The sequence below is a fragment of the Suillus paluster genome, assembly GCF_016628075.1.
Source record: "Suillus paluster strain FC165 chromosome Unknown EDB91scaffold_3, whole genome shotgun sequence".
NCBI lineage: Eukaryota > Fungi > Basidiomycota > Agaricomycetes > Boletales > Suillaceae > Suillus > Suillus paluster.
Genome location: NW_024537563.1, coordinates 1,293,915 through 1,319,758, shown reverse-complemented (window position 1 = coordinate 1,319,758; position 25,844 = coordinate 1,293,915). Strand labels below are relative to the sequence as shown.

At 49.4% G+C, this 25,844-nt stretch overlaps 11 protein-coding genes across 11 annotated transcripts; 6 read left to right on the top strand and 5 right to left on the bottom strand.

Annotated features, from left to right (window-relative positions):
* Window positions 1-24: 24 nt before the first annotated feature.
* EDB91DRAFT_1101173 (P-loop containing nucleoside triphosphate hydrolase protein) lies at window positions 25-1,504 on the bottom strand. The gene is made up of 8 exons (XM_041317228.1): window positions 1,398-1,504; window positions 1,203-1,345; window positions 1,025-1,151; window positions 750-963; window positions 607-694; window positions 333-556; window positions 242-276; window positions 25-185 (listed from the first exon to the last, which is right to left on the bottom strand). The coding sequence occupies exons 2-8, from the start codon at window positions 1,336-1,338 to the stop codon at window positions 167-169; spliced, it is 843 nt and encodes a 280-aa protein (XP_041183347.1). The 5' UTR covers window positions 1,339-1,345; window positions 1,398-1,504; the 3' UTR covers window positions 25-166.
* Window positions 1,505-4,074, top strand: EDB91DRAFT_1326461 (uncharacterized protein). The gene is made up of 2 exons (XM_041325227.1): window positions 1,505-1,813; window positions 1,866-4,074. The coding sequence occupies exons 1-2, from the start codon at window positions 1,722-1,724 to the stop codon at window positions 3,709-3,711; spliced, it is 1,938 nt and encodes a 645-aa protein (XP_041183346.1). The 5' UTR covers window positions 1,505-1,721; the 3' UTR covers window positions 3,712-4,074.
* EDB91DRAFT_1101166 (ubiquitin conjugating enzyme family protein) lies at window positions 4,075-7,839 on the top strand. The gene is made up of 16 exons (XM_041317227.1): window positions 4,075-4,170; window positions 4,223-4,399; window positions 4,451-4,526; window positions 4,579-4,656; window positions 4,707-4,960; window positions 5,012-5,416; window positions 5,468-5,731; window positions 5,787-6,473; window positions 6,526-6,641; window positions 6,691-6,705; window positions 6,750-6,816; window positions 6,868-6,909; window positions 6,956-7,033; window positions 7,083-7,179; window positions 7,228-7,265; window positions 7,318-7,839. The coding sequence occupies exons 1-16, from the start codon at window positions 4,138-4,140 to the stop codon at window positions 7,570-7,572; spliced, it is 2,682 nt and encodes an 893-aa protein (XP_041183345.1). The 5' UTR covers window positions 4,075-4,137; the 3' UTR covers window positions 7,573-7,839.
* Window positions 7,840-10,830: 2,991 nt separating this feature from the next.
* EDB91DRAFT_1242980 (mitochondrial carrier domain-containing protein) lies at window positions 10,831-12,166 on the top strand (the record flags this gene model as incomplete). Its single annotated transcript, XM_041322239.1, has 8 exons — window positions 10,831-10,901; window positions 10,961-11,015; window positions 11,081-11,181; window positions 11,238-11,344; window positions 11,404-11,769; window positions 11,825-11,852; window positions 11,901-12,099; window positions 12,155-12,166. The coding sequence occupies 8 exons, from the start codon at window positions 10,831-10,833 to the stop codon at window positions 12,164-12,166; spliced, it is 939 nt and encodes a 312-aa protein (XP_041183344.1).
* Window positions 12,167-14,876: 2,710 nt separating this feature from the next.
* On the bottom strand, window positions 14,877-15,720 carry EDB91DRAFT_1101136 (uncharacterized protein). Its single transcript, XM_041317226.1, has 2 exons — window positions 15,032-15,720; window positions 14,877-14,990 (listed from the first exon to the last, which is right to left on the bottom strand). The coding sequence occupies exon 1, from the start codon at window positions 15,647-15,649 to the stop codon at window positions 15,143-15,145; it is 507 nt and encodes a 168-aa protein (XP_041183343.1). The 5' UTR covers window positions 15,650-15,720; the 3' UTR covers window positions 14,877-14,990; window positions 15,032-15,142.
* Window positions 15,721-15,952: 232 nt separating this feature from the next.
* On the top strand, window positions 15,953-16,717 carry EDB91DRAFT_1077662 (uncharacterized protein; the record flags this gene model as incomplete). Its single annotated transcript, XM_041314943.1, has 6 exons — window positions 15,953-15,994; window positions 16,045-16,160; window positions 16,215-16,263; window positions 16,311-16,341; window positions 16,474-16,541; window positions 16,586-16,717. 6 exons carry the CDS (start codon window positions 15,953-15,955, stop codon window positions 16,715-16,717), a joined length of 438 nt encoding a protein of 145 aa, XP_041183342.1.
* Window positions 16,718-17,055: 338 nt separating this feature from the next.
* EDB91DRAFT_1101123 (uncharacterized protein) lies at window positions 17,056-17,496 on the bottom strand. Its single transcript, XM_041317225.1, has one exon. It carries the CDS (start codon window positions 17,439-17,441, stop codon window positions 17,205-17,207), a length of 237 nt encoding a protein of 78 aa, XP_041183341.1. The 5' UTR covers window positions 17,442-17,496; the 3' UTR covers window positions 17,056-17,204.
* Window positions 17,497-17,541: 45 nt separating this feature from the next.
* Window positions 17,542-17,929, bottom strand: EDB91DRAFT_1333297 (uncharacterized protein; the record flags this gene model as incomplete). Its single annotated transcript, XM_041325426.1, has 1 exon — window positions 17,542-17,929. One exon carries the CDS (start codon window positions 17,927-17,929, stop codon window positions 17,624-17,626), a length of 306 nt encoding a protein of 101 aa, XP_041183340.1. The 3' UTR covers window positions 17,542-17,623.
* Window positions 17,930-18,411: 482 nt separating this feature from the next.
* EDB91DRAFT_1101121 (Sedlin) lies at window positions 18,412-19,568 on the top strand. Its single transcript, XM_041317224.1, has 4 exons — window positions 18,412-18,641; window positions 18,702-18,856; window positions 18,928-19,153; window positions 19,212-19,568. The coding sequence occupies exons 1-3, from the start codon at window positions 18,500-18,502 to the stop codon at window positions 19,087-19,089; spliced, it is 459 nt and encodes a 152-aa protein (XP_041183339.1). The 5' UTR covers window positions 18,412-18,499; the 3' UTR covers window positions 19,090-19,153; window positions 19,212-19,568.
* A 306-nt stretch (window positions 19,569-19,874) lies between these two features.
* EDB91DRAFT_1043293 (uncharacterized protein) lies at window positions 19,875-20,084 on the top strand (the record flags this gene model as incomplete). The annotated part of the gene is made up of 1 exon (XM_041313053.1): window positions 19,875-20,084. A coding segment is annotated over one exon (210 nt), but the record flags the coding sequence as incomplete, so codon positions are not given.
* Window positions 20,085-21,500: 1,416 nt separating this feature from the next.
* EDB91DRAFT_1101110 (uncharacterized protein) lies at window positions 21,501-25,804 on the bottom strand. The gene is made up of 7 exons (XM_041317223.1): window positions 25,152-25,804; window positions 24,837-25,083; window positions 24,242-24,789; window positions 23,894-24,187; window positions 23,497-23,840; window positions 22,648-23,346; window positions 21,501-22,579 (listed from the first exon to the last, which is right to left on the bottom strand). The coding sequence occupies exons 1-7, from the start codon at window positions 25,796-25,798 to the stop codon at window positions 21,924-21,926; spliced, it is 3,435 nt and encodes a 1,144-aa protein (XP_041183337.1). The 5' UTR covers window positions 25,799-25,804; the 3' UTR covers window positions 21,501-21,923.
* Window positions 25,805-25,844: the final 40 nt, after the last annotated feature.

The window sequence follows — 25,844 nt, the reverse complement described above, 5'->3', positions numbered from 1 at the left end:
CGGCGTGTCCAAGACTTTGACCCGTCCAGATTCAAATATCATAAATTAAGGGGTGCATGTTGAATACAAGGATTTCTTGTAGTGCTATCGCTACAGGTTGTTGAAACTGATGTAATCGTATTGCGAGACAGTGCACATGATGCGTCCACACGGCCGTAGTGTTGTCTTAATGACTATAGTCGTATCTTTAAATGATCATCAATTTCATAGTCAGGGATAATTTGCAACGAATCCCACCCACTTCTTGTAGAAGGTCTCAGAGTCAGAAGGGACAGTCTAGAGTTCCACGAATCAATCAAGTCGTTGCCAAAGGAGCGGGGATCAAAACGAACCTCATCTCTCGCACCACGACCTTTTCGCCCTTGTTTCTCAAGTTCTCGGCGGTAATCACGATCTTCCCTGAGCCACTGCAGAGCAGTGTTGTATAATGTGGGGGTTTGAGGACCTTTTGTAAAGCCGGAAGGCCATGGAGTAGGTTCTGTAGCAAAGGATCCAAAACGCATGTGGGCGACGTGAGTAGGGAACGAATTGAGTCCGTCAAAAATATGTGTCGCATCTGTGTAGATGTTGAAGTAATGCAGGAGAATTAAATAGCTTGCAGCTCACAAATAATGGTAGCTCCACGGGCGATGCTGTCGTCTCGAAGGAAAGTAAGCAATTCGTCACGAACCATGACATCAAGGTCGACAGTGACCTGCACACGTGCGTGACTCAGACAAGTTCGCAAAAATTGACGTGGAAGGTCCTACTTCGTCTAATAGAAGAACATCCCATGGGGCCATGAGACCCATGCAGAGTTGGATACGGCGACGTTCTCCATCAGAAATTGCATGCATATGCCAGTCTAAGTCCACATCCAAGATGTCTAGAAGCTTGTCTCTTCTCTCCTTGTGTTTGTATCCTCCCACGGAGTCCAAGAATGTAGATACCACGATATCGCTCCGAACCACTGGATTCATTGCCCTGGAGAAGAAGACAATTGGACCTTGGATGATGAATTGCGGTCATAAGGAAAGCTACCGACCACTCTGTGCCGAGGAAGGTGACGCCAGGGGGGGAGTCCCTGAAGACATCTAGGCCTTTGATGCGGATCTCAGCATCTTTGACCAATCTTTTACCCGCCAGGATCTGTAGGAGCGTAGATTTTCCGGCTGCCTATGATATCAGATGCATTAATATGTGGCAACTAAACAGGCACTTGCCTCCATTAGCGCCAACCAATATGGTTCGAGACCCAGGCTGAAGATGAAAGGTTATATTTTCCAATGAAGGAGGCGAATTAGGAACATGACTGTAGGTCAGACCCTCGACTGCTATAGTGCACTCGAGTTCAGACATAGTTTATCTGGTATGATGATAAGGATAAGTAAAAGAATTTATATGGCTGATACTCTCACCTGGTATTTAGAGTAAAAATATAGGCTTCAAGCCAGGCGGCCAGGCAGGCCTGACTGTCTGTTTATAGACTATAAGAACCTCCTCGAGTTCTGTTCCTGGTCGCTGTCCAACGCCAAAATCGTGGGAAGTCGTTCATCACCTTCCGACTTTCACCTTTGGCTAGCACATTCGTTGCAAGGTCACCCTTCTTATCCTTCACCATCGTTGTCTGCGCATCCGAGCAGCTGTGGTAGGAAAATTCAGATCAAGATATTGTTTAAAATTTCGTCAAAATCACGCTCTTTTACTACTTTGTTTTTCTTTTCTTGTTTCTTTCTTAGATCATGCTCTTAGATCCTAGGCAATGTGTTACTTGTGCTACCGCTCCCCCATCCTGCACTTGCTCGGCCGATCAGAACTGCGTCCAGATAACCAGGTTCGTTCATTTTAATTCCTATCTTTCATCTACATACCTGATCATATGACAGATCTTGCAGCGCCTGCCCAACCTTCACTTGTCAGGCAAAGACCACTGCCAGCTCTAATGGTGGTGGGGGTGTCAGCTCAGGCGCACTCGCAGGTGCAGTTGTTGCCATAGTTCTCGTCCTTGTAGGGGCTTTGGTACTTTATTTCTGGTATCGCCGCCGTGCCAGTGTTCGCAAGGCACGCGAGCTAGCTCAGGAAGTCAAGGACCAGGTTCCCGCTCCTGCAGAAGCAGTTCTGAATCGCCCAAATCCCACTGAAAAACCTCAGCCACCAGCTCCTTCTGAGCCCAATACCGTCAGGGTGTACATTTCATCGTCAGACAGCGTCATCGATCTCGATCCGCAGTCTCGGGGTCAATCTGCGACCGGCATTGCCTCTCCCAATCCCCATGCTACACCACCTAATCCCTTCGACGATGGTAACTCTATACAGACTACGTCAACGGGCACAAATGGCACAAATGTTATCCCTATTGCTCTCGTATCCCCCGGCTCTGCGTCAGCTGACTCTCCTTCACCTTCATGGCTTTCGGGTTCTGCTGTACCTGCTGCTTCTCCCATCCGGCCCGCTCGAGCACCCGATCTGACCCTGAATGACAATGCTTCTGCAGTGTCCGACGAATCTTTGCGTGGTCCAAACCCGCGTTATACACAGAGTCAGCGCTCAGGATCGTCGAGGATGTCATATCTGTCAAACGCCAGCTACTCCAGTGATTTCCTCAATGAAGCACCCATGATTGTCACGCAAAGCCAAAGTGCCGTCAGGCAGGTCTTGGGAGTTGTCAAAGCAGAAGTCATTCAGACCTCAGGTCCATCCACGCCCACATCTCACTTATCTGCGAACAGCATTGGTTCTATATCTGTCGCTTCCCGTCCCTCAATTCGGTCTCCCCTTGCAGCCAGTTCTTTTGGCCCTGCTGATGCCTTGGATGAGACAGACGAAGAGCATAATGCATCCATGCGTAGCGATCCGTTCGGGGATCATCACGAATTTGAGGCGCATGGCGACGTCTCAAACCAGTCGCGCCCAGTATCGGAAATTTCTCTCCAATCACCTCGTCTCCCGTGGTCCAAAAAAACGGGAGATAGTCGTCCATCCAGCATCAGCACTCAGGCCGGGTCTGTTATAGATATCAGCAGTGCTACACGTGTCAATGTGGGGCTACTATGCCCACAGGACGCCCAGAAGACGCCCTACAGGACGACCGTGGGCAGACTGGTTTCACCTGCCTCGGTGCCATCCTCCCGTCAGCCATCCTCCCTTGAGGAACAGCAGCAGCTAGCCTTGGCACATGCGCATGCACAAGCTCGTGCCCAGGGCTTGGATCGCAAGCGAGTCTCGGGCTGCTCGGTGGTTTCCGCCACCTCAACGCGGGCAGACTCTATCCTTGAGTCATTCCCCTTTGTCCCTCCCTCTCCCATTTCATCGCTTCCTATCCGTTCTCCACCCCGTTCTCCTCTACATCAACGATTCTCTGCTCCGTTCTCGCAGCCTCTAGTCTCTGATGCAGAACCCCTTTCATTGTCCCCTGCACAGGTGCAGGATCCAACTCCTTCAGTAGTGCCAGAATCCGAGGAGACACCACTGCCCCCATTAGACCCTCCTCCCAGCCGCCAGACCTTGGGGCTGTCTACCGCTTCTCAGGTTTCCACGGCTTCGTCTGGTCTTGGGCCATTCCCGTTCCAGATTGATTCTGGAAGCAATGATGGTAGTACACCACCATCTGCTTTTCAAGGACGTCAAAGAGCCAGCTTGGACACACTCGCACTGATGAGCGATTTGTCTTCGTATCCTCTTAGCTACGACCGGGATGAAAGAGAAAGCTTTTCTCGACTTACAAAGGGTTGAAGAACCAATACCAGTGTGCTCACAATATCGGTGCCACGCTTCTGGACCGCTTCGACCAGCTGGTCTGACGGGGTTGTCTTAGGGTTGTGTATGAATCGTTGTATTCTGGACATCTTTGCTATTCTTGACGTGAGCTTTGTTGCTCTCGATATCTCGGAAGGTTTTATCTAGGTAGTTCTGACCAATTTACTGCTTCTTTGCTGAATGATATTCTTTCTACCTAGTCGAGGAGTTTTGTTCTTTCGGGCAACTTTCGGGTTATTTGTTTATTTATTCATCTTTATGTTTTAGCTGGAATATTACTTAGCTAATCATGTTTTGTGACATGTCACGGTACATATTGTCACGCGTTTGAACTTGTACAACTTGATAAAGCAACATTGAAGGAAGTAGCAGATCCTCACTGTCTAGTCTCTTGCAGCCACCATGGATAGAGAGGTCCAACAACTGGTGGAGATGGTAAGACCTGGTTCTGGGATTCCGGCCCGATGCCATGCTAACCGGCTGGTAGGGTGCGACGGAAGCACAAGCGCAGGCTGCTCTTCGTCGGTACAAAGATGTAATGCAAGCCGCCGAGCGAATCTTCGAAGGTGAGTTTGCAGACGTCGAGGAGACGGACGGAGACGTTAGTATGGAGTCTTCTGCTCCGGTAACGCCCATTACTCCATCACGAACGCCGCGCAGTGCTGTATGTAATTCATCGCTACTCTGGAGAATGATGCTTATCACTTTTGGTTAGACGCCGGACGAGGACGGCGAAGGCGAAGGCGAAGACGACGACGATGACGTATACATGGACGATGACGACGACGAGGGTTCGTGGCCTCCCGGATAGTCTTTCGCGATGCATTAATCCGCACCTTTCAGTGGATGACTATGTCGACTACGACTCTGATTTTAACGAGCACAAGGTCAGAAATGTGGCTGAAGCAGATCCATACGCTGGCGAGTACACCTACGTGTTTGTTCCTTCGGTATTTTTGATGGTTTCGAAGGTATCTTCTTCTCGAAGGATCGTCGTGAGGAAGTTATAGAAGTTGAAGAGGAACCTGAGACGGCCTTTATGCCCGACACTAACGAGCAGCTGAAGCTTATGACTCAGGGTCAGTGGATGAAGGGTTGTCCAGAGGGCGGCGAACAGGGTTTCTTGTTCGGTCTCTACAACGAGCTAAGCAGCGGTGACTGCCCTTGCCCCCAAGCATGCGGGCATAAGATCCAGAGATCTAAGAGTAACTTCTTTGCCATTTTTGTGCGTATAATCGCTCTACTGTCGGAAAGGGGACAGCTGACTTGCATATAGCCAGATTTCTTGCTGTATATTCAACATCTTCGTCGTGTCGTAAAGCGCACCTGTCCTTCATGCAAAGTCGATTTTTGTTTCGCTTGCGGAGAACCTATCACTGCAAGCAATCGTGACCCTTCGTCTTCGGGTGATGATGCTCTCTTCCATTGTTCCAATCTGCAAGGCATTATATTGGGCATCGGGCTCGCTATGTTGGAATCCACATTCTCTGAGCAGCGTCAACAAACCTCCGAAGAGAGTTCTCACAAATCAAAAACGAACAAGAGACGAAAGACCGATCTGCACTCTTCTTCGTCTACTCCAAAAGGGGACGATGACGACGACGACGGCTATTATATGTCTTTGCCAGTAGGGAAGAAATCGAAAGGAGGCATTGGCTATGCCGGAGAGGTGAAGGAAGATGTGAGTTTTCATATGAACCATCACCGGTGACTGTTTCTGAGAAAACGCAAGATTTCTGGCCAGCTAGAAGCTCAGGCCACCCAACGCTTGAAAGATGAGAGGATCGGTACAATACTTTCTCAGATCCGTGAATATCTTCCGTCTCTACGCCGAGAGGGAGGTGCACGAACCAGCGACTACATGGTCCACCCCACGGCTCTTGCGCATCTCCGCAGACGTTTTAATTATCTCTGCACCACTCTGCTCAGGAATGATTCCCTCTCAGACATGTCAGATCGTTCTGTTCTGTACTTTGAGTTATTTGAATGGCTCGAGGTAGTCCACCACTGTCATTGTACGTTGAACTGCATTGACTGACACTGCACTACAGACAATATCCAACCATGAAGCATTGGCAAGTATGATGGCGATGCCAATTATGGTGGTTTCTTCTGTCAAATCCGTCGCACCCAAGAAAGTAGCCAAGGGTAAGGCGCCCATACGGGAACGAACTATCATCTATGAAGGTAGCGCTGGCCCACGAGAACTTTTGGAAGCAATTGTCATCCAAGCGCAAGCTGCTATCAAAGGATTGGAGGGAATTAAAACTCCTGATCCAGAGGTGACTGAGATGACGGAGGAGCAGAAACGGATGACGTCGTCCGCCAAGGGCAAGGAGAGAGAATTGACCCCTTCTTTGTCTGATGAAAATCATAAGCTGCTCTTGTTTTGTCAGCGGATCTTGGCGACTGCAAGTGCCATCGACCGCTCACTGCGCGAAACCAAGGGCGACGCATTTGTTGACCGATTACACGTTTCACTGCCAAAGATCTCATCGGAACCGTTTGATCATTCAACGATTACTCTTGCTACAACAGACGAGGCACGGAAGAAGGCATACCTCGATTGGGCTACTCAAGTTCGATTCGAATACTGTGACCTTACTGTTCCACGAGAGGAAGACAAGAAAGGAGCGATAGAGGAGAGCTTGCCACATTACAAGTTCTACTATAATAGCGAGGCCCGAATGCTTGCCACGTCGGACATCCCTAAGCGTTCCCTAGCTATCGCAAAAGAGGTTTTGTGGGGTTTCTTTCGTGAAAGTTTTGTTGACTTAGTGAATCATGCAGCTCGCCGTGTTGACGACGAATCTGCCTGTTGCATGGGATTCCTCGGTGTTCTTGAGAGTCGATGAGAATCGTGTAGACATCATCAAGGCGCTCATCATAGGTCCAGAAGGAACCCCGTCAGTACCTTACTCTCTCTCTTGGGCTATTCTAACATTTATTGTCCAGTTACCAAGATGGCTGGTAAGTTACTCATAAAACAAAACTATCCCTCTCACAAATTGCAGTTTCCTGTTCGATATTTTCCTTGGACCGAACTATAACCAAGCTCCTCCAAGTGTTAAGTACATGACGGTGAGTGACTGCCTCGATTCGAATATTTCTGTGACTGAGATTCCTTGGCAGACCAACGGTGGAAAGTATCGGTTCAATCCTAATCTCTACGCAGTGAGTGCAAATATCCAAGTAGTGAACTGTTCTCACCATATTTCAGGATGGTAAAGTCTGCCTGTCTCTTCTTGGTACATGGTCTGGACCAGGGTGGGTCTCTGGAAAATCGACATTGTTACAAGTTTGCGCTCTCTCTACTATACCTCAGCATCTGTGCTCACACCCTGCAGGTCCTTATATCCATTCAGTCCATGATCCTTTGTGAAGAACCATATCTTAACGAGCCTGGATGGGCGAACGATGGTGGTACTCCGCAGTCGAGGCAGTGTGAGTAGCTAAACTCGATGATGAACGTTTTCCCTGAGTTTTCGCCAGACTCGGCCAATGTCCGGAGAATGGTCGTCAAGACTGCGGTAGAACCTATACCTAATCTTACGCCGTTGTCTCTTACCTTTATTGCTACAGATGCTCGGTAACCTTAAGAACCCTCCGGAACCCTTCGGCGACGTGATCCGTACGCACTACCGCCTCAAATCGCAAGCCATCATCACGCAGTTGGACAAATGGCTCGCGTTGGACGACGGTAAAGCAACTGTCGGCGATACGTTTTCCACAAGGCAGGATGCCGGCGGCAGCTCTAATGGCTTCAAGAAGGACGTCGAGGAGACGCAGCATTTGCTTAGGCAGTTGCAGGATGGCACGTTCAAGGCCGACAAGTAAGGACTCGTCATTCTAATGTAAAGTATACCCAGCATAGCAGAACGGTACCAGAGCAATGAACGTCATACATATATTTAGGTGACTAATTGCTTGTTACATGCCGTTCTTCGACTTTGTGTATTCATTGAAATATATCTTGTATTCTATGGTTATGCATTGGGTTGGAACACTGCTGGAATATATTATACAGTATTACAATGTGATCCACGTGGATGCACGCCGTGGTCAACCACATCAACTTCGTTTGCTCTTTCACAACCCCCACTGTCATCATGGCTACTACTCAACTTGACATTATGGCGGTAGCCATCGTCCCCGGCGGGACAATGGAAATAAGCATTCCCCCTGAGCAGAGAGAAGAAATTATTCAGTTCACAAAGCCATTGACCTCGCTACGGGGCTTGAGGCGCGAACTCTGACCGTAGCCTGCCATCTCAGTCCTGGCTTGGTCAGACAATCCGTAGACTCACAGGCAGCTGGGGACGAATAAAATGTCTATCTATTCGTATCCAGCTGTCTGTGAGTCCATTCCTTTAATTCTTGTTTCAGAGATTGTGAGCTTTTTTCATTACAACCGACCCGCGAATCACGAGAGAAGCCGTAGATCGTGAGGCCGCCAAGAAGCTTCTAGAGAAAGATCGATAGTTGAGCAACTGACGGAGCTCAACCGCAAACGGGCTACCGAACGATTATCCTGCTGAGTCTTGTTAACTGCAAACTCCCTGATCTGCACTACCATGACTACAACTGATATGCATGTCACGGGAGAGGCAGAGGAGCGGCGAGAACAAGATCGGAAGGCTGCAGAGGACCACACGACCATCGAGTAACTCAGGGAGCTCAACAGCAGGGTGATCACCGATTTAAGGGAGGCACAAGACAAGGTTTTGGTAGACACTGCGGCCCCAAAAAGGTACTTGCAGCTTTCCTACTTAGAAGGATTCTTTCGCGGTGGAGGAATCCTTAGACACCTATTATTCGTATCCAAAAGCTTCGAAGTTCCTGTGAGTCCATTCAAACAAAGCAATCGATATCGCGAAAGGTTGTTTAGCGAGAATTTTGTCCAAAACTTACAACCTGAGTCCCCCGGTGATAGTTGGCTAAGGATTCTTTCACCTTGATGGTTGAACATTCCCTAGCATCTATCATTCGTACACAGCTTCCTGCGGATCTATTCTGAGTCTTGCTAACTACAAACTCCCGGATTTGCACTGACTGCCTTTAGCCGCCGACAGAATAGGAGTTCGGGGATCTGACATGCGCATCACGGGAGAGGCCGCAGAGGAACGGCGAGCTGGATCAGAAGAGCTGCGGGAGAAGGACCGCAAGACCATCGAGCAACTGCAGGAACGATTGGCGGCAGGGTTGACAGCCCAGATAGTGGAGTTGGCGTTGGGGAAACGAAACGAAAGTTACAAACGAGAGCTTGTCGCGGGTAGGTGTCGGAACTTCTGTACTTTACAGCCTCTTCTGAGGCGGAGTCAGAGGAGATTGTGGAGTACATCTGCAGTCCCAGCTCTGCTAGATGAGAAGGGAATAATGCTGCTCCGCTGGAAGTGCAGTGGCGGCTGCTGTGTTGGCTCGACCCGAAGGGTAGCAGACGAATGAAGGAGCGGTTCAATTTTACGGCGAGACCAAAGTGAATCTCAACGCTGAACACGATCGTCCAGGTTCTTGCCTTGTTTAGACTCTGCACTTCCACTGATGAGCGACAGATCAGCCCGGACTACACACAAAGCCGAATAATCCTCTGGAGGAACGGAGAACCATGGATCAGCGTGGCGCTCGGGCTCGTGTTCAGGGCTACCTGGCACCTGCGTGACGTAAAATCCACCGCAGAATCGTGTCATCACCTCTATAGCAACATATGAGATCTCCACCTTGAACATGGAAAGGGTCGACAAATCGTGAGTTCGGTGTGATCATTACTTCCGCGAAATGTGGATTCACACACTGCAAATGTTCACTTTCGTAAAGTCAGTCCACGTTCCAGTACAAAAGTCACTATATACGTACATGATCTTAGGTGGCAATCTGCTGGCAATGCAGATATCATCTGTTCGAAAGCGGATTTCAGGTGGATAGGTTCTTCCTACGTCGCCATGAAGAACAACATTCAACATATAAAAGCAAGCCGTGTTTCTAGTACTGTCTACCTTCAGATTGATTCGATCCCATATCACATCCTCACAAACAATGAATTTATTCTTTGTCCTCGCCGCTGTGGCTGCTTTGACAGCGTCGATATCTGCAACATCGATACCTGCCAGTAATTCTGACAGTAATAAATGTCCTACATTTTGCTTATTGAATTCAAACTGCAAATACTGCATTGAGGTGAATCAATGTGTGAGTAGTTTGTGTCCTGAATTCAATCACATGACTCACTGGCGTGGTAGAACTACTTTGCATGCAACGACTAGTGTGGCGGTGAGTCGTATTTCTGCTTGATGGCATGACGCGTGAGTTACTAGTGGCGAGTTAGTAGGGGAGGACTCTGAATCGGATCTGCTAGCTTCGATGTCCTCGAGGGCACCCAGGCGTGAAAGAAGTGGATACATATAGCAGAAACTTATTTTGTATCTCCGAGACAGAATCTGGGAGAGAAAAAATGACTGCTAGACGTTAATGACATGACATCTTCGAAGCTATACCAGGTAATATGATGGGGGAGGGTATGTCATGGACTGCATCTCGGATGAGTTAAGAGAAAGGTACTTAAGGAGCAAAGTTTCCCTTCAACAGATGAGGGTATGATGGGGGAAAAAATAGGGTCGCAATTAGGGCCCAGGAAGAACACCTCGAGGCCAGCCATCCTCTTTCTGGGCAGTTGGCAGCAGGGTTGACAGCCTAGAGGAGTCGGCAGCTGCGTTGGGAAAAGGAAGCAAAAGTTGCAAACGAGCTTGTCGCAGGTACTACTAGGTATCAGAACTTCTGTGTGTACTTCACAGTCTCTTCTGAGTCAGAATTAGAGGAAATCGTAAAGTACATCTGCAGTTCCAACTCTGTTAGATGGCTTCGATATTGTTCCGCTGCCAAAAGTGTATAGTGGAGGCTGCATGTGTTGGCTCAACCCGAGCTGTTCAATTTTATTTACGGCATCTAACTTAGAAATTTCACATGTCTGTACTCTCAGCTAGGGAATACCATTCGGTATAGCAACTCTAGCTCTCGAGTCTCGCGGTACCACCGGTTCCAGAATACGGAAGACTCTGCTCACGTCCACGTCATCCTTGTACATACCATCCCATTCGCATCATGGTAAGCGACTCCGTTGTCCATTCACTCGCAGGCGCCGCCGGAGGCATCGTCGCCATGTCCGCAACATAGTATGTAGCATCCTATCGTGTGTATAATTGTAAATTCAGGTAGTCCTTCGTACTCGCAGCCCACTCATAGTCTTATCGACGCGCGCTGCAGTCGACGCGAAGAATGACTCCAAGGTGAGTCGTGACCGCAATTCGAGATATAACACTTGTCTGTGCTTCGTACTCACGCTTTTTGGCAGGGTGTAGCTCAAAATTTCCTCCAGATTATCAAGCGGGAGGGTATTGTGGGCCTCTACAGCGGCCTGAGTCCAAGTTTGCTCGGGATAGCTGTCACAAACGGGTAAGAGCTTCTCCAGCACCCTCGCTGTGTTCTGCTCGCGCTCATAACGTTGACAGGGTGTATTATTATTTCTATGAACGTTCTCGAGGGATTATTCTGAATTCGAGGCAGGGGAACAAGGCTCTTAGTGTGCTGGAGTCGATGTTAGCAGGCGTTATCGCTGGTACGTCAACATCTGCTTGCATGAACAATGTTATCACTGATCCAACGTCCTACATCTAGGATCAGCAACCACCATAATCAGCAACCCGATATGGGTTGTACAGACGTCTCAAGCCGTTGGCACAGTAGAACCTTCCCCTGGACCCTCTGAACTACCCCGTTCACATGCGGCACCAAGACGGCCAAGTGTCTTCCAAACCATTCAAACCATTTTCGCTAAAGACGGGCTAAACGGGTTCTTCCGTGGGCTCGGCCCTGCTTTGGTGCTCGTAGTCAACCCTGTGCTGCAGTACACAGTATTCGAGCAGCTGAAGAATTTTTTGATTAAGAAAAGGACCTTGAAGATGAGGGCGAGAAGCTCTGGAAGTGCGGTTGCAGTCTTGTCTGACTGGCATTTCTTTTTTTTGGGTGCACTTTCGAAACTCGGTGAGCTCTCTGGATTCGAATGTGGTTTGAGGTATGCTGACAATGCGCTATGCAGTCGCAACGGGCACAACGTATCCTTACATGTGAGCCTCAGTTCCTGTTTTCCAGGCCAAGATATGACTTGTTTTCAGTGTCATAAAGAGCAGACTACAAGCTGGGCAAGCACATGCAGAGCAATATAAATCCTCTCTCGATGGTTTGGCTACGATCTTGAAAGAGGAAGGTATCCAAGGGCTGTACAAAGGTGTCGGCACCAAACTCCTCCAGAGTGTCCTCACCGCTGCAATATTGTTTGCTGGACAGAGGAGGATATATGAGCTTACGAAGAAGGTACGTGTGCAGGTATCTCAGGTAGAATCAAATGTTTGACTGAAAGTTACATTAGGCTGTAACGTAGATGACATAACTGTGCCCGAAGCAATAGTGCTACCGCGAGTGCAATACCTAAATCAGGTGACCAACCATCATTCCCTTTCGACAAGAAGATAGTAGTGATTCCGAGAGGCAAAGGCCACCGATTCATGCAGAGATCCTCAGAATACCAAGTCTGTGACTCGTACTTTTATTCTATTTTATTTCTGTCGTGTGAGGAGGAACCTGACAAAGACCACCCATCGCAGTTTCGAACGGCCGTTGGGCCGTGACGTGCACGCGTCTGGCATTAGCTCAGGGATGCCAAGCTCCTCAACTAAAGATCATAGATTCCACATTTAACGCTCCCGTGTCATGTACAGGTGCCGGGTAACGTAGCCTGCCGGAGTATCCTGGCACCACGCGTCCAGCTGAGCGGAACGCGCCTTTTCTTTTCTTTCTTCCTTGGTTCATTTCTCTCATCCGCGTCAACTCGTTCAGCATACTAGCTCACGCATCCTCACTCGTACTTACTATCTTTGGCCCAGAGTTGCAAAACACGATGTACTACACTCATCTTTCACTCATTTTTTCGCACAATGATTCTGAAGGATGATTAATACATAGCTTACTGATTATTTTTTATTTCATAAAAAATGGACTAGAAGTGCTTGCGGCAGTGAAACACTGCTCAGAAAGTGTACTTTCCACGCCAATCTGTCGGAGAGAAGTATAGTGGATCTTCGGTGACGGTTCGATTTGCCGTCATGCCGCGTACCTTTTTCATAGTCCGCTTGTATTTATTGTTGTATATACAGAGCACACCTAACAAAATCATATGTCACTTGTATGTCACAGCAGTCCGAGTTGACGCTGCACATGGCCGAAACCTTCGTGCTCGCTGTGGGCAACAGCGAGCTCAACCACTGCAGCAATTCATCACTTCGTGTTACCCATTGTCCAGCGTGACCTGAGATTACGGTGCCAGTCGAATCTGGTTGTGTCCGACGGCAGTGTTCACATCTATTCCTAGCCACATAACTCACATTTCGAGAAGGACTCGGATGGGGGGGGAGGGGGGGGGCATGGACTGTACGAAGGCAGCCGTGGCAGACACCGTGAAGAAGGTGCCGCTCGAACAGAGGATTGTTGGTGTGTAGTTCCATGTTGCATATTCTACCATTCCCTCCATAGCTTAGACACTACCGTTGTCGTCTTCCGCAATCAAGATTCAAGCCTGTGTTTCAGTTTTGTTTCGCGTGTCTCTTTCAGTTTTGCTCGTCATTGGCGGACACGAGTCAGTCACGTTTCCAACCAGTAGATGACGGTCATACTGCCAGGCCATCGCGAATGAATTAAATGGTTTTGTCTGTCGCAGCTGACACGGTTTCAATAGATGGAATATACTATTCAAAAGCAGAGGTGACGTGCGGTCATGCTTCCTTTTCAGCACTCAGCCGAGCTGCTCAAGCGCCGGGCTGTCGAAAACTAGACTTTCTGGCGTGCTCGGCACTAGTTAGGTTTTGACCACCGAATCCGAATTGATGGGAGCTGCTGCCAGCTGGTGCTCAGCTTACTTCCTTTCCACAAAACACGTGCATGAATTTCATGAATTTGTATCATAGGCCGTGACGTTGGAGCGAACACAAAAAAACGTACATTTATTGGTAGGCCAAGTCCGTTGCATTCATCCATCAAGAACACATTGGTGCGCGATGAATCAAATGCTTGTGCCATGTGTAGCACCAGTCCCAACATAATCAGCAATACAGATATCGCAAACAACCGGAATAAGTTGCGGATAAATTGACATTGCGTATGTAGCACGCAGTCATAAACAGTACGTGAACTCCACCGTCAATCCAGGACGGACGCGAATACCCGATTTGCGACTCAAGAATACGTCTACTAACGGGTAAACAACTCGTGAGTTGGAACCATCCAGGTCAATTATTCCACAACGCCGTTACAGTTTACCCCCGCGACCACTGGCCTGGCTTCTAGTATGCTCTAGTGGCGAGGTCATGCAGGCATAGGTTAGGCCTAATGAGTTTCCATATGCATATGGTCGGTAAGTGCGTCTGCGCATCCCTGCAAATCTGAAAATTGGGTGAATACATCACCATAGATCGAAGTTCACTAACACGTACTACCAGAAGGACTCGTGGCGGAGTGCGTCCGGCACATTATTTGATGCCTTCAAAACAATGATGTCACGGAGCGCAACTTCGCGATGCAAGCACATCATGCAGATTGCTTGGCTGTCCCCTATACACTACCTGCAGATAAAAGCCAGCGTATTAGTTTTTGATTCAGAAATCACTAGTTTCAGCCATGAAATTCACTTCACTCACCACTATGATCATCTCTGCCGCAGCGATGGCTGGGGTAGCCATCGCATCCGAGGATCTGACGGTATCGCCCTTGAACCTACCCTGCCACACAACTGGTGAGCGCTTTTGTTGCCTACGTGCAGACCTTTGACCACATGCTGATGGCTATCCACTGATGAAGTGGGGTGCTCAACCATGAAAGGTTTCAATCACGGCCACGATTTTGGGTTTTACTGTCTCAATGACAAAATCTATAAGTTTGTGGCATGCTTGGGCGGAACTAAATGTCATATCACCAGCGGGACTATGTTCAAATGTTCATGAGAGCTGAGCCTTGAGGCTTGCTCCACTCCACAGTACCTGGGCGAGCCTGTCGTTGTCATTGTCTCCCGAAGCTGAGTGCTGATGTACTTGTTTTTACCAGTGCATGGAACAATGAGCATGATGCGTGCGGGAGGGCGTAAAGGAGTACTGATGACATGAAGTTCTGGAGTTTGTTGAATCCGGTCATGATGAAGAAGATAGGATTTGTAACAACTTTTGTATAGTCAAATATGCTTTCCTGAGTTTCCACGCACTCTGAAGTCAAACAATATCTGCGCAGGCACCGTGCCGAATGAGCTCCCTGTGATGTACAATTTGATGCCACGGTCGTTGGAATCCGGATACAGGTGGGGACAATAGCGTGGTCATGTCACTTGCGATGCAGTCGTAGTACGGTGTCGACGGAGGAGGTGACGTGTTGCCCCATCCAGACCCTCTGCTCGACCGGTATCTTCTTCACGGCGTCTATAGCATGGTTGAGTGCCGCGGCCGCCTCTGTACAGTGCACTATGCATGCCACCAGCCTTCTTGAAATCCTTGAACAGAAAGCTCCACCCATAGCGCGCCAATAAGGCCCATAAAACTGAAATCAAGCTGCGAGGTTGATGTGTCCGATTGATGTGTCTTCTCATCGCGGTCGGCGGTACAACACGCTGATAGGAACGTGAATTCGGCGTGCGGAGCATCGTTCTCGAGTCCACCTGCCTGTGTGGCTTCGTCGCCAGAAATATTAGTGGACATGATGTTGAGGGGAACAAGTTTGAGGACAAGCTCGAGCTCGAGCTCGCTGTCGACCAGTGGGGACATAGTTCGCGCCCAGAGCGATCTGCCTTCGTTCGAGAGCAATGAGCTGTGTGGAGAGGAATGGACATGAACACTGCCTTAGGACAGATTCGAGACTGACCTCCCCGTAATTTCAGGTCACACTTGACAATGGGTAGCATGAAGTGGTGAAATGTTGCAGTAGTTGAGCACGAAGGTTTCGGCAACGTGCGGCGAACAAACCTGCTGTGACATACAAGTGACATTAATATTGTTAGGTGTGCTTTGTATATACAATATGTACAGCGGACTATGGCGGCATGACAGGTAAATCGAACCATCACCAAAGATCCACCATAAAGAAGAGCCCTGGCCCTGGTATCACTGAAAAATGCCCGGGCCGGAATTGCACGATGTTTAGCTTCGTGCCGCCAGTTGCGGGAATGTTCGTATGGGTAGGTCGGCGCACTGTTTGCTTGCATTCATTCTAAGCTTCGCATGTCAGATGAAACTTCATCTCGACCAATATCCCTCGTTTGCCCCAGGAGATGAAGATACCTTAGAAACGAAGTCATGGGCCAAGTTAGCAGAGAATGGAGTGTTGTTTGGACCAGGATGGATGTTCGCACTGCGCAGCCAATGTGATGAGCAAGGACTCTGACTTGACTCTGACAGTACTGACGCCGGCCACTTCCGCGTCAGTTTCAGCAATGCCGAGGCTCAGGTACGGGTTTCAAATGCACTGCACCCGAGCGCTTTGCTAACGACTAGCTCCCGAAGTTCCCCGACCTCAAGAATCGGTGTATGTGGCATCGACTCAACCCTTCAACATGCATACCCAGCCTACCACGCGTGCCATTAATATAACCCATAGCTAGGGTTTATCCGATGAAAAAGGCAACTTGAAAGTACTTGGTCTTTGCTTGCGCTCTAGTGTTGTCGAAGTTCGAAGTTCTGCTGCTTGTCTCCAACACAACCGAGACCACATCACTGCTCTCCTATGTAAGTACTTACCTTCAATACTGCAAGGTACTTCTCACTGATAGCATCTTATCAGTCTTTTGATCTATTCCACCTGGGCCAGGACTATAGCACAGGCAAATTGTGCAAGTCTTGCCTGTGATTCGAACGTCTCCCGCGGCCGTCGACCCGAAGATAATTACAAGTATGAAGACTAATGTACGGCTTGTAATATACCTGGTCTTTCAAAGACAGTTCTTTGATCATCTGTCGGATCTGATTCATAGCCGCGCTTGTGTCCTTGCGCTGTGTGTACACCAGGGATGAGGCCTAGGTCATAGGCTATGCTGCCAATGTTGAACTTCAATCAAGGTTTGCAGATCAGCATACAGGGGTGATCATCAAGAGACCAGTGGTTGCACCTGGCGTGGTACCACTTCTTGTACATGAATCTAATAAATTTTTAGTGAGTTGGTATGATCAGTTTCTGAGTAGTAAATTATCATACAGAGTCAACGATATCAGCAGTCTCAGCTAAATGGTAGTGCCACCATAGGTAATAGACTGGTCGAAACCCCAGTATTCGCTAACAGGTGACGTAGTTGTGAGGGACGGTGTTCATGGGGCCCATTATCACTGTGGTATTGTACCAACCAAAGGACACCACGCCAGTACGGTCAAGAGCAGATATAGAATAAAGAAGATTTATATTGCCTCATAGCTAAGGAGGCTCTGGCTGTAGAGGTTGTCGACAACAGTGGAGGCCTCACCACCGTTAGAAACAGCGGCGGCTGAAAGACCAGTCGGTCCGAGTCCAAGAAACCTATCCACATCCAAAATTCTGAGACCCGCTATTTGGCCCGCTACCCCGATAAGTTGAGAAGGAATGACCAGGGAAAAGCTCAACGGAACTGTATCCAAGTATTCATCTCCGGAGAGCATACTGGACTGACCTATAAGGTTGTCATGCCAGTGGGCAGCTTTTGAAAGTAGAATATGTGAAAAGGCGTACAACAATGTTACCAGTTTTCGAACTAGTACTAGTAGGATTGTATGGGGTGGATGCGCCCACACAAGTGATGGCGCTGCCCGTATCAATGATGAGTAAGTCCGAGAATTGCCTTCTAGTGCATCTGACGACCAGTCTTACACTGAGCGGCGGGTTTGCCGACACCAACTGGGGCGAGGTAACGATAGGCAACATTGGTGTAGCTTATAAAGGTGACAGAATGCTTTCCCTTGAAACCAACTTGCTTCATCGCCTGAGCACGAGCCCTGTCAGCAGCAGCGACATTAACAGTACCGCTGGAGTTCACCCTAGCGGCCAAGCTGAGGGTCACTTTGCCAGAGTCACGGAGCAAGGTAGACGGGTCCACATAGGGCGGCGCAAGCAACATATACAATAGAGCCTTAGCCTGAGGGTAGAACATTCCGACAAGCTGAAGGCGTTCGAGGGAGTGATGAGATGGACTCGAGGTGAGGCTTCAGCCGCTAACACAGTGACTTTATATGTGCTGGCCTCCGACTTGACCATGCGATACCCGTGGCCTGAAATCAAAATCTTGAAGACGCATAAGTGCACTTTCTGAATGTTCCATCCTGGGATCATGCAGGACTTCTCCTCCGAGATACACATGACATCATATGATGATTTATTACTACCAGAATCAGCCAGCCAAGAGCTTGGTGTCGACAGTTGCTCGAATTTATCTGGATTCTGGACTGTCACAGCTCCCTAGGATATTTCAGATTGCCTACCTTGACGAGTTCTGGCAAGAATCAGTTTGAAACATACGACGTTGCGCGCCGTCACACCTGACAAAAGCGCCTCGAAAGAGTGATCATTAGATGGTGTTCATGCGGTGTAGCATGCATGCAAAACGTTGACCTGAGCTGACACCTCTCGGGGGATGCCTGATTTCGGACCCAGTTGCAACCTCAACACTCAGATGCAGTCCTCCAATTCGCCAGTGTTTTTGCAGTAAGACATCAGAACAAAGATGGCACCTCCATTGCGCTTGAATGCAGTGGCGTTTATATCACCTCAAAACCACCCGATCCTCATTCGTACATTCGAAAAAGGGGACGAGCTGAAGTACCACTATGTAGCCCACACTAGCCTCGACGTCATTGAGGAACGAAGTCAGTACTTGTCTACTTTGCATTACTACACTGACAATAACATCTCACCCAACGCATTAGCAAATGGCCCAACAAAATCCAATGAGTGCTACCTCGGGCTTCTCTACGCCATGGATGACATAGCTGCCTATGGGTACATCACGCCTCTCAAAATGAAGATTGTTCTCGCCCTCCCACTCACAGACGCTGTCGTGCGTGATGCAGAGGTGACCATGGTGTGTCCTTTTTAACCATGTTTCCCCTCGTCTATCTCATCCATTTTCTGATATGGATATATCTACTAAAGATATTCAAGGCCCTTCACTTGGCCTACTATCACGCCTCATCGAATCCCTTCCTCCAACTTCACAATACACCCACGGGCGTTGGGGGTGCCAAGTGGAAGCGCTTCAGGCAGAAAGTGGACGAGATAAGTAGGGCTGTCGGGGGTGGGAGTCTGCCTTCATGAACTATGCACTTGACCCGACCGAGGTAATGACTTCAAGAAGAATTGGCATGAACTGCCGGTGATGGTGCACATCTGATTTACATTTTGTGTGGCCCAGGTTCGCAGCTCACCACGCTCTGCAGGCTTCGGCCATCCTTGTGATAGGACGTGGTCATGCTACTCGTATGTTACGCGCGAACCGAAATGGAGCAAACCCTTCTATTGACTCAGATGTCTAGCGAGCACCGCGTCTGAGACAGATACGGGGTTGATATGCAATGCAATGGATTCATTTCCTCATCCGTCTCCCATCACTAGCTCCTCTCATGTATTATGTGGGGACAACTCTTGCGATACGTCAGTCAATAATACATGGTCGCCAGAGTACTGGCAAGTGACAGTGACCAATACCACTTATTAAAGATATCACAAGCGAAGATGAACCTGGTCACATCTGACCACCATCCGCCATGCTCAGGCACCTGCAGGTTTTAGCTGGCAATGATACCCTGACTTCCCCACAACGTAGATGTCGATCTGTTGGTTTGGGGCCGATCGCGGGAAATTCCGACCAATAGGAAGACATTTTCTGAATGAATATTTTGTTGGAGTTTGAAGTGAATTCTGCAGGGTAGTTGCCGTTCAGAATTTTAAGTCTCGGTTCTTGAACACTGAGTGAAAGGTAATTCTTCTGACTGAGATTTAGTCTGGACTCGATTGACGTCTCCGCCCCACAGGTCCTCCATGACGACGCTATCAGCCCTAGTCGACATTACGCCTAGAAGTGCGTTAAGCAGTGTCACGCCCAAATAGACCAAGACCTTGCTGCATTGGCTGAGTCCATGCGCGTCCTTCGTATTCCCCGGAATGATCTCGCCCGTATATCTTGCCTTCCACCAGAGATTCTCGCGACTGTCTTCAGACACTTTGCGAATTTCGAGAGCCATGCGGGCACATACCCTCCTAGTGCCCCTATTTGTATGAGAGTTACCCATGTCTGTAGGCACTGGCGTTAAGTCGCTCTCGGGTGCCCGACCCTTTGGGTATCTATCAGATCTGCCTCTCTGCGTCCTCATTGGCTACGCATCATGTTTGAGAGGTCGAAAACAGCTGCCTTGGTCGTCACATACTGTACACCGGTCTCGCTATGAGGTTGCATGGAGCAAGTTCTTTCACAGCTACCTCGAATCAAAGTCCTCCAATTTTTCTCATTATCGTCGGATCATGTCGACCACATTTTGCACTTGTTATCATCGCAGCCCGCACCAATGACCATCGCTCCAAACATTCGAATTCTCGCACATCGAGGGTTTTCATCGTTCAATGAGGCCCATATCAGACATAATCTTTCAAGGACAAGCACACCGACTTCGGAGCGTTGAGCTTACGCGGTGTCGGTTGAGCTGGACATCGTGCCACATTTTTAGCGGGCTTCGATCTCTAAGTGTGAAAGGAGGAGCAGTCACCATCATACTCCACGAAAGCTCCTGTCGGCTCTGAGATGCATGCCTGACTTGGAGCACCTTATAATTAAACGGTTGTCCATGCCTTCCGAAGGGACAAAACTCTTCGACAAAGTGCCACTTACTCGGTTGAAAAGTATAGCGCTAGAGGTTGGCACGACCCGAACCGCTGTCTCTCTCTTCGCATATCTAGGAACCCTTCCAGTCGACGTCAAGGTCGCTCTACACCTCACAGACATTGAAGGCCCCAAAAGCTTTTCTGACCTATCTTCGATCATGAATAACTTGAAGGCCCCTGAAGGATCTGGTCCCGTCATTCGATCCATGCGCGCCTTCTGCATTTCATGCCTTGATTTTGGTGTTCGGTTTAGCACATCCTAAGGCGTTCAACTCTAATCATTTCTGGAACCCTCCTGAAGATGACATACGACTCTCGATTCAATTCACGTACCGCCGATCCACCGAAGTTCAGCTAACCATCTTTTTCGAAATATGTCGGATCATGCACGGCAGAATTCAAAACTTGTTTCTTAAGTCACTCGATGACTTCTCAAAAAAATTCTGGCGCGATCGGTCGGCCTACCTTCCGAAGCCCCAGGTTATCCATCTAAGCACGAACTCCAGCGGCCTTCGTGGCTCGATCGATGCGCTTAATATCGATGGCACGTAGATGTAGTATATTCCTCGCTCCGTTCTCTAGATCTCCAGGGTATCGACTTCGGAGATGACGAACCTGAAGACTTTAGGGAGGTCAGTACAGGCGAACCACACACGGTGTCCATATACACAGACTCCGATTCGTGGGATGCACAAATTTGACGCTTTGCCAGGTGAATTACCTCGAGGAATTGAGTACGAACGTTAATTGGGATGGACATAAGGCGTTGTCCCGAATGTGGGAAGGCTGGCCGTGTGCTTCATTATGAATCTGAATCTGATACGGACTCGGAGGATTAGATCGACGTTGACGTTTAGTTCTTATATTCATTGAATATGGTCGTGCGACGTGTATTATCAGACATACTTCTGCGTTACGAGTCCTCATGGCATAGGTGTTCCGCCTTAGGTTAATCTCAAACTATCTCGAGCTCAAATATCCGCAATGAAACCTGTCGCTTGCTCCGAGAGTTTCGGCTCTTCCACGAGAAATACGGGCAGAACTGGCATTTGCACCTTGGATTTCACCGTGCAACGACGTGTAAAGAGCCAGTTCGATTGCTGAAAAATTATCTTACCAAGTACAAGCTGAGATTGGTTCACTACTAGGATCCAGTGTCAGTAGTACGACGACTTTCATAAAATCGAATTTCCTACTGAATAACCACCGCTTCAAAACAACCAAGCCCTAAGCTGCAGATATCTTGTTACCATTCGTCCCAGTATTCCCAGTATTCACAGCCAAACCAAAGCCTTCTCTAGCCCTTCCAGCCCCTCCCCAACCTCCCTCGCCATAACCCTCACAACTGTGTCCTCGTCCACAGCTGCGATATACCCCAACACCGTCCGAGCGCGTCTTATAAACCCCGGGGGTAGCGATCCCCCTTCATCAGCCGTAAACGCACCTGTTTGCCCGCCATATATGCCCCTGATTTGGACGCCACTCCAGGAGCCGCCACCCGTGCCACCACGTTCATACGCCTCCTGCATCAATGCGCGCACGAGAAGCGCGAGAAAGTGTAGTGCTGCGCGGCGGAGGGCTGGGACTTTAGGGGATGTATTCAGGGGGGATATGTCTAGCGGGTCTGGAGGGCGTTGGGGTTGGGGTGTTGGAGTAGGTTCAGCATCTGGTTTTCCTGTGCTTACTTCTGTGTCCTTGTCGGTTTTCTTCCCTTCTACCTTAGCTGTCGGACGAAGAGTGGGAGTTGCCACAGTCATCTCGACTATTACTAAATCCAGCATTCCCTCCGCTATTTCCCCTGTGTATCGTTCTACCACGCGGGCACAGGTGTTGACACACTCGGAGAGCAGGGATATCGCTGATGTGCGTAGGACGACCGGGGCACGGGGCTTGCGGAGGAGGGAAAGGAGGGGTGGAAGAAGTGTGTCCGCTTTTGCAACACGACGAGTAGTGAGCAGATGAATGGAGGGTGGGAGACGGAGACGGGATGGAACTCACCATATACTCCCAGGGCATCTCCGCACCGCCTTACGACAACTGCGAGGGCTTCACCGACGCGGAGGCGTGTGTCCACTTCACTCATCTGTTTTCCTTTCCCCTTTGTCTTACCCCTTTCACCATCCTTGGGTTTTTTATCCGACTCTGCGTCATCAGCAAGATCCTCTGCTCCCCTCGCATACGCATCCAGCAATGCCTTCAACACTTCGTTCCCTGCCCCAAATCTGGGACCAGGGGCATGCACCAAAGCAGCCAGCCCCTGCACCGCATTCAAGAACACATACGAATCGTCCTCCTGAATCGCTTGCAAGAATATGGAGAGGATGGCAGGATGCAAAGCACGTATTATTGCTTCCCTCTCTCGCCAAGATTCACTCGCGCGAGCCGGGGAAGATACCAACTCGCGCAGCAAGAGCAACCCGTGCGCCCGTACGGGTAGGAGCGGGTCTTGGAGGAGTTTAAGCGCTTTTTGGTACGTCTCTCGCGGATCTGTGTCTTCGTCCTCATTTTTACCATCGGACCTGCCCTTTTTTGTATATTTTGGAGCAGACCCCGATGCGGCTAACGCCCCCTCGGCCATCCTCGCCGTCAATACTAACCGTGCCTCACGTGCGCTTGGACGGGTCGACGTGTGCGCCTCGAGAAGAACGAGAATGAGCGTGAGGGAGGGTGTGTTGTCCGGGGTGAGTGAGGGGTTGGCTGTACTTTTGGGCAACGGGGAGTAGTAATTTTTTCGTTGAGGGTAGGAGACGCGACAAAAATGCATTCGTAGCGGGGAATATGAAACAAGGATGCGGAAAAATAGAAGTCAGTTCTTATTCCTTCTCGAAACAGGAGACAAGGACGAACCTTCAAGTACAGCCAACAACAACCCGACAGCAGTTTCTACCATATCTTCCCCCTCGACCTCCCCAACACCAACATCCTCGTCATCACTATCTTGCTCGGTCTCTAGATCGTCCAGCTCCTCTGGGACGATTCTTAAATCCTCCTTCATGAGGCCCTTTCTGCTTTCGTTGCTTGTGCCCCGATTTGGCGTGCCAGATACGGCGTGTGAAAGTGCAGAGAAGGGTGTATCAGACACCTCCAACGCGTGCCTCACAAATTCCAATACGTCCCTCGGGCGATTCAGGATGGCGGTGTTGTCCAGCTGAGATTGGAAGGCTATGATGAGTTGGAGGAGGAGCATCATTCTTGTTCGTCGTGTACGTCAGAAAACATGGCTGGGTTGTCATTTTAAGCTTACCGAAGTGGATCAGGTTCCTTAGGGTCCAACAATATACTTTGCGTTTCGCCTTTGAAGTTGCCGTCTTGTGCATCAGCAGAACCAGACTCCTTTGCAGTCCGATATGCCTCCAGCAATCTCACGAACACGCCCCCTGCGATATCCGCACGGTCGATGCTCTTGATATAAGAGACAAAGTGCGCGGGAGGCGGGTAGAGTCCCAAGTCCAATGATTCTATATCCGTATCCTCAGCGGCGGAGGCATATCGAAGGTCTTCGGGCGTAAGAAGAGCGAGTTTGTCTTCTCTGTTGACCCTGTATCGAGGATGAACTGAGACTTACAGGAAGACGAGGGAGCATGAGACATACCGTCTTACGCGTTTTAGATCTTCTGCACTTCCTCCTTCCCACCCTCCTGAGGAGTTTTCATTCTCATCTACCAAAGACCACAACACTCGAATCCCCTCAACCTCTTCTACGACTCGTCCCCATGTCCTCATCAGCGTCCAAACATCCTCTTTTAGTACCGGATCCGCTACACCCATTTTACTGAAGTGTGCGTGGAGGGAATATAGAGAGGTGAGGATGGGTGAAAGGAGGGAGGAGAAGAGAGAGGGTGATGGATCGGTTGATAGCAGGAGGGTATGAATGGTTTGGAGGGATGATGATGGGGTGGGTAAAAGTTGGCTTTGACCTGATTCCCCCTGGTGGTGTGAGGCCTCATCGGAGAACTTGGAGAGGGGGTCGTGTAAAATAGGCAATGCTATGCTCGCCACGAGTGCATGGTGTACGGCGCTGGAGTCCAGCATGCGCGCGAGAGTGAATGCAGCGGCACGTTTGAATGCGGGGGGCGTCATTGGCGTTGAAGCAGAAGAAATGAGAGCAAGGACGCGAGGTGTTATTGTTTGGAAATAATCCTAGGATAGTATTGGATGAGAAATTCCATTTAATACAACCTGCGCACCTTGGGTTGCATCCCCCGAGGCACCGTTCCTAGCACGCGTGCAACATGTTCCAACTTGTCTAGTTCTGGTTCTTCTTCCGCATCGAGTTCACCAAATACAGCAGCGCAAAGGGCACGTACACCGTCTGGGCGGAGGAAGTATTGGGTGAGGAGAGAGGAACAGAGTTTACGGACGTGGGGTGGTGGAGAGGAGTTAGGAGTGGAGAGGACGGCAGCAAGGGATGACATAAGTTGTGGGAGGGGAATGCTGAGGACACGCATTTTGTGGAGAAATAAATGAGATTACGAACTATGACTACTGTAAAGTACACGCACAAAGCGAGCAAACGGAGGACGAGCGGACGGAGAGGCTCGACGGGAGCACTAGGTAGCCATCCGAGGGCCATAGTCGGGCGCAACAAATCAACTGCATGTCTTGATAGTAGTGTACTGCTAATTAGTGTCTGGGGTGGCGTGCTCTTTGGGCCACGGGGAAACAAGAGACCCATGAGGCGCAAAAGCATCTCAGAGAGGGTAGCGTGGTCGGTGGGTGTGTTTGTCAGGTCAATAATTTTGGGAGTGCCAGGGGTTGGTTTAGACGAGAACAAAGGGGAGAGACGCGTATAGAGCGTTTCGGTGCCCCAGCGGAAAATAAGAGACAAAAGGGTGCGGAGAGTGCTGAGGTCACGAGTCCCTATTGTTGGTGCACCTTTCAGATCACCTTCATGTCGGGAGGTGCATAGATCTGGCTGATCAAGAATAAATTGGACGCGCTCGACGACATGCAGAGCACATTGAGCAGTTTCAAGCTGAGCATCTTCAGCTGTGTCAAGGGAGGGAGACGACGATCCGAGTGCTTGGTGGTATTGCGTTAGTCTGCGCACCAGTACATTTTTGAGATCGCGTTCGGCGGTGCCAGACGTATCGAGGAGAAAAGAGCCAGTGTGCAAAATATTTACAAGTTCTTCCTGCGGGTCCGTCATTGTCGTTCGGAACAGTGAGCTCGACTCCGAGTCCGGCACCGATCTG